The 12739-nt window shown below is 38.6% G+C and overlaps 1 protein-coding gene across 1 annotated transcript in view; it reads right to left on the reverse strand.

The window, feature by feature from the left end:
• arhgap10 (Rho GTPase activating protein 10) overlaps window positions 1-12670 on the reverse strand; it is a 50888-nt gene extending 38218 nt beyond the window's left edge. The window contains exon 1 of the mRNA XM_024259964.2: window positions 11695-12670. Coding sequence (XP_024115732.1) covers window positions 11695-11848 — 154 coding nt within the window. The 5' untranslated portion in view covers window positions 11849-12670. The remainder of the gene's footprint in view (window positions 1-11694) is intronic.
• Window positions 12671-12739: the final 69 nt, after the last annotated feature.

Raw genomic sequence — 12739 nt, forward strand, 5'->3', positions numbered from 1 at the left:
CATATACATATACATATATATATATGTTATTTATGTATTTGTTGAATTGTACAACTTTTTTGCGCCTGTGGGGTTTTCTGTATTGGCGGATTTGGCATATTCGCGGAGGTCTCCAGTCCCTAACCTTTGCAGAAAAAAAGGGGGAATACTGTCTGTCTATCATCCATCCATCCATCCATAAAAATTTATAACCATTTCATATAAATGTAATATAAATATATATATATATATATATATATATATATATATATATATATACTATATATAGCCTTTTTTACTCTATACGCTGTTTATATATATATACATATATACACCATATATAGTAAAAAAGGCCAAATACTTTACTTTAAAAAGTAAAATAGCTGACCTTTATATAATATATACTATATGTATACTTAACATATACATAAAATAGTTCAATATGTATTCCAGTTTCTAAAAGAAAAAAATTGAAATTTTTCCTCTAAAAGTAAACAAATCAGTAAGAAGTAGTACAAATCTTGATTTACAACTCTTTTTTTATTGCTCTATATAGGAGCAAATGGCTGTGTTGAAGTCAGGGCGCACTTCCCCCCATCTTTAATCTGATATCACAAATGTGCATTTCTAGGGTGAAACTAATGTAACATCCTGTTGAGAAAGGATGAAGAACAGTTTAATTTTTCTATTCTCCAAGTTAAAGCATATGAGTTTAGTTTGACTAGTACCGATAAAGATTTGTGTTTTTTCAACTGTAAAACTATACACATTATGAACCAAAGGATTGCAAACCAAGAAGATTAGGAGATTTTTTATGTATTTTATTGCATGGCCTACAATAGAGTTTTTCCGCAATGACAAATTAACTCCTGACATTTTATATCAGCACTTTTGTTATTTTTATGTTGTTATAAATCCAAAAGTACCTGGTAAAACAGGATGTTTAGGCCGTGTTAATACTTTTGTCGGATTAAATCTACAGCACAGCTCAAAGTCCAAGCATGTGAGAGGTGAGGCAAAGGGCACCGCTTCTGCATCAGTTCTTCCTTTTAAACAATGTGAAACTGATTAATGATCACTCTTTAAGAAACTCAAGTGCACACCCTTCGAAAGCTACAAGAAACTAAGAAGATCTTTTTTCGGTTTCAGTATAAACACAAGGTTTTCAGATGCTTTTTTTCATTCAGACTATCAAAGACATGTATCCTTTCATCACCAAGTCTGAAACTGAAAGCTGAAGGAATGAAAGTAAGCTAGGTTGTTTATGCTCTTCAGAACCCTTTAATAAAGGAACAACACACCCAACTTTTTTGCACGTATGCTTGGACTTATTTTCAATCACAAATGCTTTTCTGTCTAGCTCTTGGCTGCTTGGTTTTCTTCATTTTTAATTCCCCCTCGGTTTCCCAAAACACCTATAACAAGAGCGTGTTTGCAAACATTTTAAATAACGTCATTTTAAGAGTCTTACAAAGACTGAGTGTTAACATTTTAAGTTAAACTTATTTCACCCTCCTAATCTGTTTTTCCTCTGACCAGAGGCAAAACATTTGTATAATTTTGCCTTAATAAAATGATGCTGGTGAATAAACAGCATATTAAATCAAGAAATTTATAGATTATTATGTAATAATAAAAGTATTTTTTCACTAATCTAAACTAGTTCTGCTAAAGACTAGTGTTATTAAAGTTCCACTCTAATTACCCAGTGGTCTTTTAATTGTGCTGTTTTGAGGCAAAATAAAAAAAACTTGTGTTATTATCTAGTGGATATTTTTTTATAGCAGCAGTAGTTCTTCAGAAATTGGACTATGAATTGTGGGAAGAGTGTGCTTTCCCTCACTCTGTCCCGCTAGCTTACAGCCCCTCACAATCCCGGCCTAGCATTAGCGATGCAACACAAGCATTTTTGGAGCTATCCAGATGTACAGTTTTGAGCCAGATACCATCGTAGACGAGGAAGAAATAGACATACATGGATCTATTTGTCTACAAGACCAAGAACACTCAGTAATACTATTTTAATCCTAATTTTCTTCAAATATGTCATCCATCATGAGAAAAATGCAAGAACAACAACAAAAACACAATTTTCATTGGGGTGACTCTTTTATTTTCATGACTAATTAATTTATTTGACCGAGTAATCAAAGACCAGCTGCAGTTAGAGGGCCCAAAACATCTGAAAGTATCTTGGAAAACTGATCTGCTGGTCTATAAATAAAAACATGTTTTGGCAACATTACAGTAGGTCCTCCTCACACCTAAAAGGGTAAACATCTCATTGTTTCCTGTAGGAGATCAAGGCAGTGTTCAACGTTGAGCTACTTGAGGTAGAAAAAACGTAAACCTTATGTTATTCAGACTTCCTGTATCCTTTGTTTAATTTAGCCAAATACATTGTTGTATGCTGAAAAAAAGTGTTATATTAAAATCTTTCTGACCTTTACAGAAACTTTGTTCATTTACATTGGAATGCACTGATCTCCTGATATTAGATAAAGCAAAGCAACTACATAAAATAGGAAAAGAAATATGGGTATGTTGGCATTTTAACATAATAATTTATTAGTATATTAAACAGAAATGTTTTAATCAGACAAATCTCTGACAAAAATGAATGTGGACTGTAAGAAGACCATCCACTACAGCCATCAATCCACTTCACCTGTGCAGCTTTTACTGATCGTCGAATAGAGATTTCATGAACTCCATTGAAATTCCTACCTTTAATGTTTTGCTTGCTGTGATAGTTAACATAAAGTCTCTAAAACAAAAAGGAGGAAGAAAGCAGGGATGGTGTCTACTTTGAGGAGAGATTTACATAACTGATGGCAGCGATAGTTGCCCTCTGCTATCACAAGATTAAAAATACCGCATACACCAGGACACACAAGATTCCAAGGCAAAGAAAAAAAATAAAAAGGCTTCGCTTTTATTTTTGCCTTTTAAAGGAAGGCATTTCAGAGCAAACCTGGGAAATGTCAATCTTGGCTGTTTCTTTGCAGAACGGCAGAGGCCCCCTGTGCGGGCTTCATAGCATGAGTCATGCAGACCCCAACATACATCAGGCTAATATTAAAGGCAAAGTTGCTTTACAGGAGGACACAGAAAATGACTTTGCTTTTGTTTTAAATGTTTTAAAGACCCAGTTCTGATGAAAATGTTGTCTTAACATGTTCTTGCAGCCCTTTTCTGATGATGGAGGACATATATGAAGAAAATTACAACTAAAACTACATTTTTGAGGGTTTCTTTAAGTATTTCTTTATTCAAATCGTTGTAAATCAGGAGCAGACAAAAAAATGCTGTTTGAAAAACATTGTATTTGTGATGAAGAAAACTGCGGTTCTGCAGAAACTATGTCCTAGAAAATGACAGACGTTTTTAGATTATGGGTAAAAACTACATAATCATAATTAAAAAATCACCAGGAATGCTTTGAAAATGAGTGGGACTTTAAATAAATACCTCACTAGTCAAACTAATTGTAAAAGACAAATCTAGATGTGACCTTTAATGTATGTATGACTCCTTAAAAACTTAAACAGGAGCACCCAATTCAAATTGAACACGATCAACAAAAGAGGAATTGAAATAAAGGAAAATAAAGCAAAATGACTATGACGGTGTCCCTAAGTTCCATGAGCTTATTCTTCCTTACTCTGCAGTTTCAAACATAAAACAAACCACGCCATGTTCTGGATGCTACAACAAAGGCTTTCCAAAGCAAAACAATAACTGTACGTTTGTGCCAAAGGGCACTGCAGAAGAACTCCACTGTGTATATGCTGGCTCATATATATGAGGGGGAAGGGGGGTTGTTTGTTATGATTTGTCCAGTCTCATCAAATGTGTCACTCGGATCAGAGCTTCCATGAGTCCAGGTCTTCTATGTTTCCATGCCGCTGTCCTTCCACAGAACTTCCTGTTTCACTCTCCCATCTTTTCCAGAACTGAGTTTCTGCTCCACTTGCCTCCAACCTTTGCCCCCGACAAAGCCAGTTCTTCCCACCACACACACACACACCCACCCTAACCTCTGTGTTCCCTATCCACAATACACGCATTACTTCACCCATGACTTCCTGATCTTCAAAACAAGCGTGCAGGGTGAGGCTATGCGGGGCAGCATCCGGTCTTAAAGCCGAGATCACACGAGTTTCTAAGCATCACCGTGTTGAGCATCTTGTGCATTCAAATTCCTAATGAAATGGGAAAACATTTCTACCACAAAAAAAAAAGGATCTCTGGATGATTCCAGCGCCACACACTTTTTCAGCTGACCTCTGTCTGCAGGGAGTGATAAAAAAAAAAAAAACGTTCCTCCCACATGAGTTCATGTCTTGTGCTAATGCGATTTTAATAAAAGATTGTGATGTGGCTCTTTGGCAGAACAAGTAATGTGATTACGGGGAGCAGCGGTGAGCCAAGTGCAGCATGGCAGGAACACCGTTAAGCTCGTCTGCCCAGGAGAGACACAGACCTTTCATCGAGGACATCTAAGAAAAAATAAGAAAAGGGAAAGAAACTATTTTCTCAAGTCGTTTTGTAGCTGGTTTGATGAATATAGCAACACTGGAAAACAAAAGTAGCTCAAATTGAAATGTAAAACATAATCAAACCATTAACAACAGTCTATCAAAACAAGAGAAGCTCCTGCAATGTAGGTCAGCAAGCTTACCAGATAACAAACAAGAAATCAAGACACTAGCGAGGTGTGTTTGAGGGAGCATAGACAGGACACAGTTCCTGTGTGTGTGGAGGGGTTGTTAAACAGAAGCACATCTGCCTGTTCCTCCATCAGTGGGCACTTCCATGTCATGGCTCGGAGGCCCCGGGCCCCGCTTGAATGCTTCCTCTCAGATCCAAGGACTTTCCGTATAGTGGGACATCCTCCCAGCTGTCGCAGCAGAGGGAATTGATGACGGGCTGAGGGAGGACAATGACTGTGCTGCAACCTGACCTCGCACCAGATCATTCTGAGGTCAAACCTAAAGTGAAAGATTTTTCTTATATAAATGTGGTAAAGAAGCTGCAAAGCACCAGTCCTGTGTTTAGACAACCTTAGATATTGACCAAATCAGATTGGTTAGTTCACCAAACCCAGATACCAACATACCTCTAATCACAGAAGATCATGCACTAAAGCAAGATTGAGATCAAAGGTACAAACTGAAGAGTAAGAAAAGTGGTATTTTATACGATCTGTTATGAGAGGAGGCAGAAATGTGGCAGTTTAATAAGAGCAACGTCCACATAATGAGAGTCAGAAGAAAGCTGACTTGTCCACTGTGAGTGTGGATTTACCACATTGTTACTTGCTTATGTGTCACCCATTAAACTCTCTGGCTGTGTTTAAACATACCTTTACAAATATGTAAACAGCCTTATATCTTGCTAGAGGGGCAAACGTCAAAATTCTGGCCACAACCAGTGGAGCCTCCAAGGAAATTTCAAAGTGGCTTCGGCAGGTTTGCATAATGTCAAAAAGAGTCATGGAAAAACAAGTCACAGTTTGCCCCTGGGTGGTGCAACAAGCCCTGTGCCTCTCTGCTGTTGGATCCCATGTGTGCTTGTGAATATTGTCCTGTCACATGACCCTGCTTCAATCAAAGCGTTAGTTATAAGATAGATGGCTTCACCTTAGACCCTACTATGCTTTGGTATGCAGAGGAGGCCATAATGAACTCATTAAGCAGCAACCTTGAAGATTCTTCCACAAAAGGCCCAACATTGCTTTTTTTTCTTCATTCTATGACCATAAACACAACCATTTAAAGTGCTATGGTCTGTGAAGTCTGACACGAAGCCATAGTTTTTTTTCCATAGCTCCACTGAGCATTATATGACCTCGCCATGAGGCAAAGACTCTCAACAGACTTGGTTCCAGTTGTGGACTTCGGGTTCTGGATGTTGATGTCCGCAGCCAGGTTCCCTTGGGATTTTTTGACGAGCAGAAAACAAGTTCAGATGCCAAAAAGACCATTTATTTAAGATTTTAAGTTTGATTTATTGAAGCTAGACAATACAGTAATGTCTAAAACAAAATACTAAGGAAAAAATGTTAAGGTTGTATACATTCGTCTAGTTTACCATCACATGGTATTTTTTTTTTTGACATGCGGCTGTTCCCATTAAATCATGAGTCCCCAACCCTCGAGATGCAGTAACGGACACAAAAATGGTACCAGGTTAGGGTTACAGTACCGGGACTGGTACAGGTCTGCATTCCGGTACCAGTCTGTGTCCTGAGGGTTGGGGAACCCATGATTAGCATCTGTGGCTTGGTACCAAGTGGCCCTCGAACTGGCCTCAGTTTGCAGCCCGGAGGTTGGGGACCCCCGATTTAATTGGAACAGTCAGCTCGTCAAAAACGACAAGTTGGGGACACCCAAAACGTCAAAAAGTGATGCGGAGGGGGCCCAAACCATACATCCAGATATGACGAGCTGGGAATGAGAATGTGTTGACTTGACCCATTTCAGTTGACTTATAGAAAAAAAAAATCTAAACATATTTTGTACAGTAATGAAAATACTACTCCTGGTAACTAGTTGGCTTTACTAGAGTATTTTAGTTACTTTTTGGATCAAGTAGTGAGGAACAATTCCTAAGGCTAATGTTTTTTGTCTTTTTTGAGTTTTGTTCCCAACACTGTTTTTGACCCACCTGAAAAGGTCCAGATCATCAAAATGTATATTTTCAATAATTAAACAGCCTTTTGTCTATCTAAACAAGCATAGGGTTTTAAAACTTGGCAGAGACCAAAACATCTAAAACCTAAAATCTAAAGTAGATATTGAAAACATCAATAATACAACCTATCGCTTGGAGTTAAAGTATCCAGCGACCAGATGTACATCTGAGTTCCACTCACAGACATACAAGAGGCCCAATAACAAATCAAGTTGCAAGAAATTGGCACCTTCTCAGCTAACAGACAGGCAGTATTTCAGGACCTCACATTGGGACTATTTTAGTATTTATCATCAGTTTGGTCGTTGACAGTATGATCTGTAGTAGTCACTGATATATGCTTCTTCTACGGCATTGCAATCTCCAGGGGGTGACAGAGTGTAATTTGCGTCCAAAGGTATGTTTCTATGTAAGCACAAAGCTTAACTACCAATCTCAAATCAGGCACACTCCCACAGAAGACCGGGGTGGAGCGGCTTACCACACTCAAATAGACCTCCAACTGTACTGAACATTGAAGGGTGAAAAAAAATCTTTTCACCAAAACCGGTCACAGAGACTTAATTGAGACTAGAGGAAGTTTCTCAACTTAGAAAGTTTGGATAAGAAATCTTATGTGTGCAGAAAATGTGCATTAGTTCCTTCCTAAAATCTGAACTGGTTTTGAAATCATCCCAGCAAGAGGAAGTTTGGCGTTCCTCGGCATATTCACTTCTTGATGTTATACGCGCGTGATGCTCGTCATCAGAGGAGAATCAGCAGCAGAAAAGCGGGACATGCTTTAAACTCAGTCACATAAGGTCTTGAAACATGAGACAATGATGTCAGATCCTCCAGAAAATGACAGAGTTGGTCACCTGACACCAACACACAGCTGTGCATCAAAATCTATTCATCTTCATGAGTGCTGCAGAGATCTTCCCACATGGTTCACCACCCTCCCACACACACGCACACTAACACACATACAAAATAATTACAATATGAGCTCTTCCTGTACACTGAGGACAAAGTAGATGCTTTGTTATATTTATTAATATTTATCATTATTCTGTTTCAGTTCTTAACGTTTTTAGCACCTATAGAATATCTTGTTTTGATGAATTTGTCTTTTTATTTATTATTTTTACATGGGTTGATTTTAAGCATGAACTTGGCACGGATCAGAAAGCACTTTTTAATTTCATTGTACCTGTGGCAATGACAAATAAAGATATCTATCTATCTATCTATCTATCTAAAATAATTACAATATGTGTATAAAACTGTGTCCGGATAATAAAGAAGTGTTTACTAAAGAAAAAATAGTTGAGAAACTAATTGTTCAGGCTGATCTGAAAAAAAAATGACCACAGTGGATACCACAACTCCTATGCAGCTGTTACTCAAAGCCGTTTAAAATGAAACAAGATGGTTGGCTTTGAAAAATTGCCACACAGTAATGAAATCATAATGTGAAACTCTCAAAACATCTGAACAAAATCCACAGAATTGGATAAAACAAAAGAGTAAATTACATTAAATATATTTTAGTTAAACCGTGTTTCTATCAAACAAGTAGTAGACAGAGAAAGGTGGCTTGTTATTTGGTATAAAACAGCAGAGGTCTTCAGGTGTCAAATTGAGCAGTTCAATATTATAAATGTCAAATTTCTTTAGTTAAATTCTGAAAAACAAAAAAGTAGAAAGTATATCCTATTTACTGTAATCCACAATGGGTTACAATGTTGGTATAAAAAATATGTTTTTAAGGAAATACAAAATACCCTAAACTAATTTAGGAAGTGTACATGGGACCTAAACCTGCTTAAAATGTCTGTCCTAAATAAGAATACCTAAATATATAATATACTTCCAATTTAAGTAGAATGAGTTGTCAAATGTGCAAAGATATATAGCTTAGGGTTGACTAGATATTAGCTGATTGATACAGAAAGAATAATTCATTTTTAGATTAAAGTCCTGTCTTATAAACATCTTTTTGGAAGTAAATAAAACTACGCAATTTATTTAGAAGAAGATTGCTACTTGTATGTATTTAAATATGAGCTAATTCTACATAGTCAGCACAAGCATATTTTTTAGCTTAAAAGTCATTCATGATCCATGATATCCTGTATCTCCTAAGGACACCTGACATCATCGAGTCAGCATGAACAAAGATCTCAGTGTGTGCTTAACACTACCTTAAGGAATGCAGGATTACCTTGAGACCAAATGAAAGTCATACCTGTAACCTTACTACTGACCGCAACCCCCCCGAACATGCACACACACATACAAAGACACAAACAAACATTCGTTTTTGCTACCCGGGGGTCTTAAGACTGTTTGGGTGGTGCTGGAATTCACCTTTTTAACAAGGTTAAATTAGACTATTTTGGCTGCTAAATCTGAACATTGTCTTTGATAAAATGGAAAAGCTTTTAATATATAAAATACACTCTGATAAAAAAACAACATTAGACAGTTCCTTTGACAATATAGCATAACTTCATTCAAATAAGCTGACCTCGTGTGATAGAGACATAGCCAGACTTTTGTGATTTAGACGGAGTGTGACATAGGCAAATTCAGCTTTGTGTGATGGAGGCGGAGCTTGCTTTATGTGACTGAGATGGGGCCAGGCTTTCTTGGGGGCGGAGGACCCATCTTTCTGTTTGACGGAGGAAGACCTGCCGTTGTGTGGCAGAGGTAGAGTCAGTTTTTTTCATCAGGGTAGACTGATCTTTGTCTTAAGCAGGCAGAGCCAGCTTTTCGGAACAAGGTGGAGCCAACTCAGTGTGATGGAGGCGGAGCCAGATTTTGTAACAGAGGTGTAGCTGACTTAGTTTGATAAAGTCAGAGTCAGCTATTTTGTGACAAAGGTGGAGCTAGTCTTTTGTGACACAGGTGGAGTTGACTCTGTGTGATGGAGGCAGAGACAACTTTTTGTCACAAAAGTGGAGCCTGCTAAGAGGGACATAGGCGAAGTCAGCATTTTGTGAAAAGGGTGGAGACGACTCGGTGTGATGAAGGTGGAGCAAGCTTTTTGTGAAGAAGATGGATTTAACTATGTTATGGAGGCGGAGTCAGCTTTTTGTGACAGAGAAGTAGCCAACTTAGTTTAAAGGAGGCGGAGCCTACTTTTTCGACAGGGATGGAGTCAACTATGTTACGGAGGCAGAACCAGGTTTTTTGTGACACAGGTGGAGATGACTACGTGTGACAAAGGCGGACCCAGATTTTGTGACAGAAGAGTAGCCAACTTAGTTAAATGAAGGTGGAACCAGCAATTTTGTGACAGAGGTGTAGCCAACTTAGCTTAAAGGATGCAGAACCAGGTTTTTGTGACACAGGTGGAGATGACTACACGTGACAAAGGCGGAGCCAGATTTTGTGACAGAAGTATAGCCAACTTAGTTAAATGAAGGTGGAACCAGCAATTTTTGTGAAAGAGGTGTAGCCAACTTAGATTAAAAGAGGCAGAGCCTACTTTTTTCCCAACAGGGGTGGAGTTAACTCTGTGTTACGGAGGTAGAACCCGCTTTTTGTGACACAGGTGGAGTTAACTGTGTGATGGAGGTGGAGCTAACTTAATGTGACTAAGGTACGGTAGAGTTAACTGTGTTACGAAGGTGGAGCCAGCTTTTTGTGAGAAAGGTGGAGTTAACTCTATGTTATGGAGGTATAGCAATCTTTTTGTGATGTAGGTGGAGTAAACTATTTGTTACAGAGGTGGAGCCAGCTTTTTGTGACGTAGGTGGAGTTAATTCTTTGTTACAGAGGCGGAGAAAGCTTTTTGTGACAAAGTTGGAGTCTGTATGACGAGGCGGAGCCAGCTTTTTGTGACGTAAGTGGAGTTAATCCTTTGTTACGGAGGCGGAGCAAGCTTTTTGTGACAAAGGTGGAGTCAACTCTATGTTACGGAGGTATAGCCATCTTTTTGTGATGTAGGTGGAGTAAACTCTTTTTGTTACAGAGGTGGAGCCAGCTTTTTGTGACGTAGGTGGAGTTAATTCTTTGTTACGGAGGCGGAGCAAGCTTTTTGTGACAAAGTTGGAGTCTGTATGACGAGGCGGAGCCAGCTTTTTGTGACGTAGGTGGAGTTAACTCTTTGTTACGTAGGCGGAGCCAGCTTTTGTGAGACAGGTGGAGTCAACTCTATGTGACGGAGGTGGAGCCAGCTTTTTGTGACAAAGGTGGAGTCTGTATGATGGAGGCGGAGTCAGCTTTTTGTTATGATGGTGGAGTCTGTATGTAGGAGGCGGAGCCAGCTTTTTGTGACATAGGTGGTGCTATTTCACTGGGACAGATGCGGAGCTAGCATTTGGTGACATAAGCAGTACCTGCTTTGAGCAATAGCAACGTAGCCAGCTTTGTGTGACAAAGGCGGAAGGCATTTTTAGCAATGGAGGTGGAGATGACTTGTGTTATAGAGGCACAGACAGCTTTGTATGACAAAGGTGGAGTCTGATCACCCTTTTTTATGACAGCATGTGTCACTGAGTGTCCAGAAGACACACAAAAACACAATTGTTAGCTTTCAAAACCAGAAAAGCTCAGGCAGGTTAGTCCATCCTCATAAAAATATGGGAATTGAAGTTATTTCTCTATCATTATTTAAGATGTTTAAAATATGATATTGATGTCAATTTCATTTAATGTAACATGAAAGTATTAGTCATAGTAGTTTCCCCCCAGTGCTGATGGAAGTCCATTTAAGATCATGTTTTATAAGCAGGGGACAGCTTTGAGACAAGGACAGCCCACAAGATCAGACTCGAATGAATCTAATAATTTTGACTTAGCTGAAGTGTTAGCGACTGTTAAAACAAACATTTGAGGAGATAAAAAGCGCGCTTGAAGTAACCACAAAAATTGCAATCATATCAATACAAACAAGACAAGTCTTGATCCAGTTTGGTATGAATGACAACATCTAAGGAAACAATCTGGCTCCTCTGGACATGATCCTGCTTCGTTCAAAAGCTGCTAAACTAACCAGAAAACACTCATGTGTGCGTGCAGACTTACGCTTTGTCGCATTAATGAGGTTCTTTCCATCTTTGTACAGCTCTTTGATAAACCTGTTGGTTTTGTCCAGCTCTGCTTCATGCGCCTTGATCTTCTCCCTGAAGCTCGGGCTGTCCAGATAGCACTCACTAAATTCCAGCGGGTGTAGTCCCATCTCTTTTGACAGATGTACGGCTTCGCCTTCGGATAGCAGGAACTTTAACAAATACTTCTAACTTCTCCGCCCGAACAAACACAGCGTTCCTTCTAAGTTACAGTTCTTTTCGCCGCACTCCACAAAGCATAGCTACGTTAAGTAGCAAGAGGCTAGCGGGATTTAGCATGGTAACTTTGGACACAAGTGCATGGGTGTTGTTCCACTGCTGTCAAGTAAAACTAAAAAAAAAAAAACTTAAAGATATACCAGACGTAGAATAACTCTGCGCTGCAATTTAAAACGATGCATCGGAAGTTCATTAAAAAATCATAAAAATGAGGAGGAATAGAAAAAAATATCCCAACAGAAGTGTCCAGATTTTCCCTTTTCTCAGAACACACTCCACCTAGAAATGTGACAGATTGAGAAACTCTGCTGACATCTGTATGCGTGTAGTCAGGCCGTCGACTGTGGGCAAAACTTATTATCAAAGAGTACATAGCTGCGCAAAATGGTTCACTCCAATCCACTCCCGCCTCCTCCCTCTTGCACAGTATAATCAACAAGACACTCGTGTATCCTGTGAAAAGACAGTTAACTTAGTCATGTTTTGATTTTCTTTTCTTTTTTTAACAAAAAGGGGGAATATATTTTAATAATAACAACAAAAAGAAATGAAATATTTTAATATGTATTTGTTTGAACGTTATCGTTTTTTTTTCTTGACAGTGCTGGTGCCTTTGGATGACTTTTTTAACGTAAAAAAAAACAACCTGTTTTTGATTTATTATATATGTGTGTCATTTATGTATAATCATAAGAGTCTAGATTGAGTTCCTTCTCCAAAAAGTTTAAAGCTAAATCAGGGGGATTCAATTCTCTTGATCTGATGAACTCTTTGGTCACTGC

The sequence above is a fragment of the Oryzias melastigma genome, linkage group LG1 (genome assembly GCF_002922805.2).
Source record: "Oryzias melastigma strain HK-1 linkage group LG1, ASM292280v2, whole genome shotgun sequence".
NCBI lineage: Eukaryota > Metazoa > Chordata > Actinopteri > Beloniformes > Adrianichthyidae > Oryzias > Oryzias melastigma.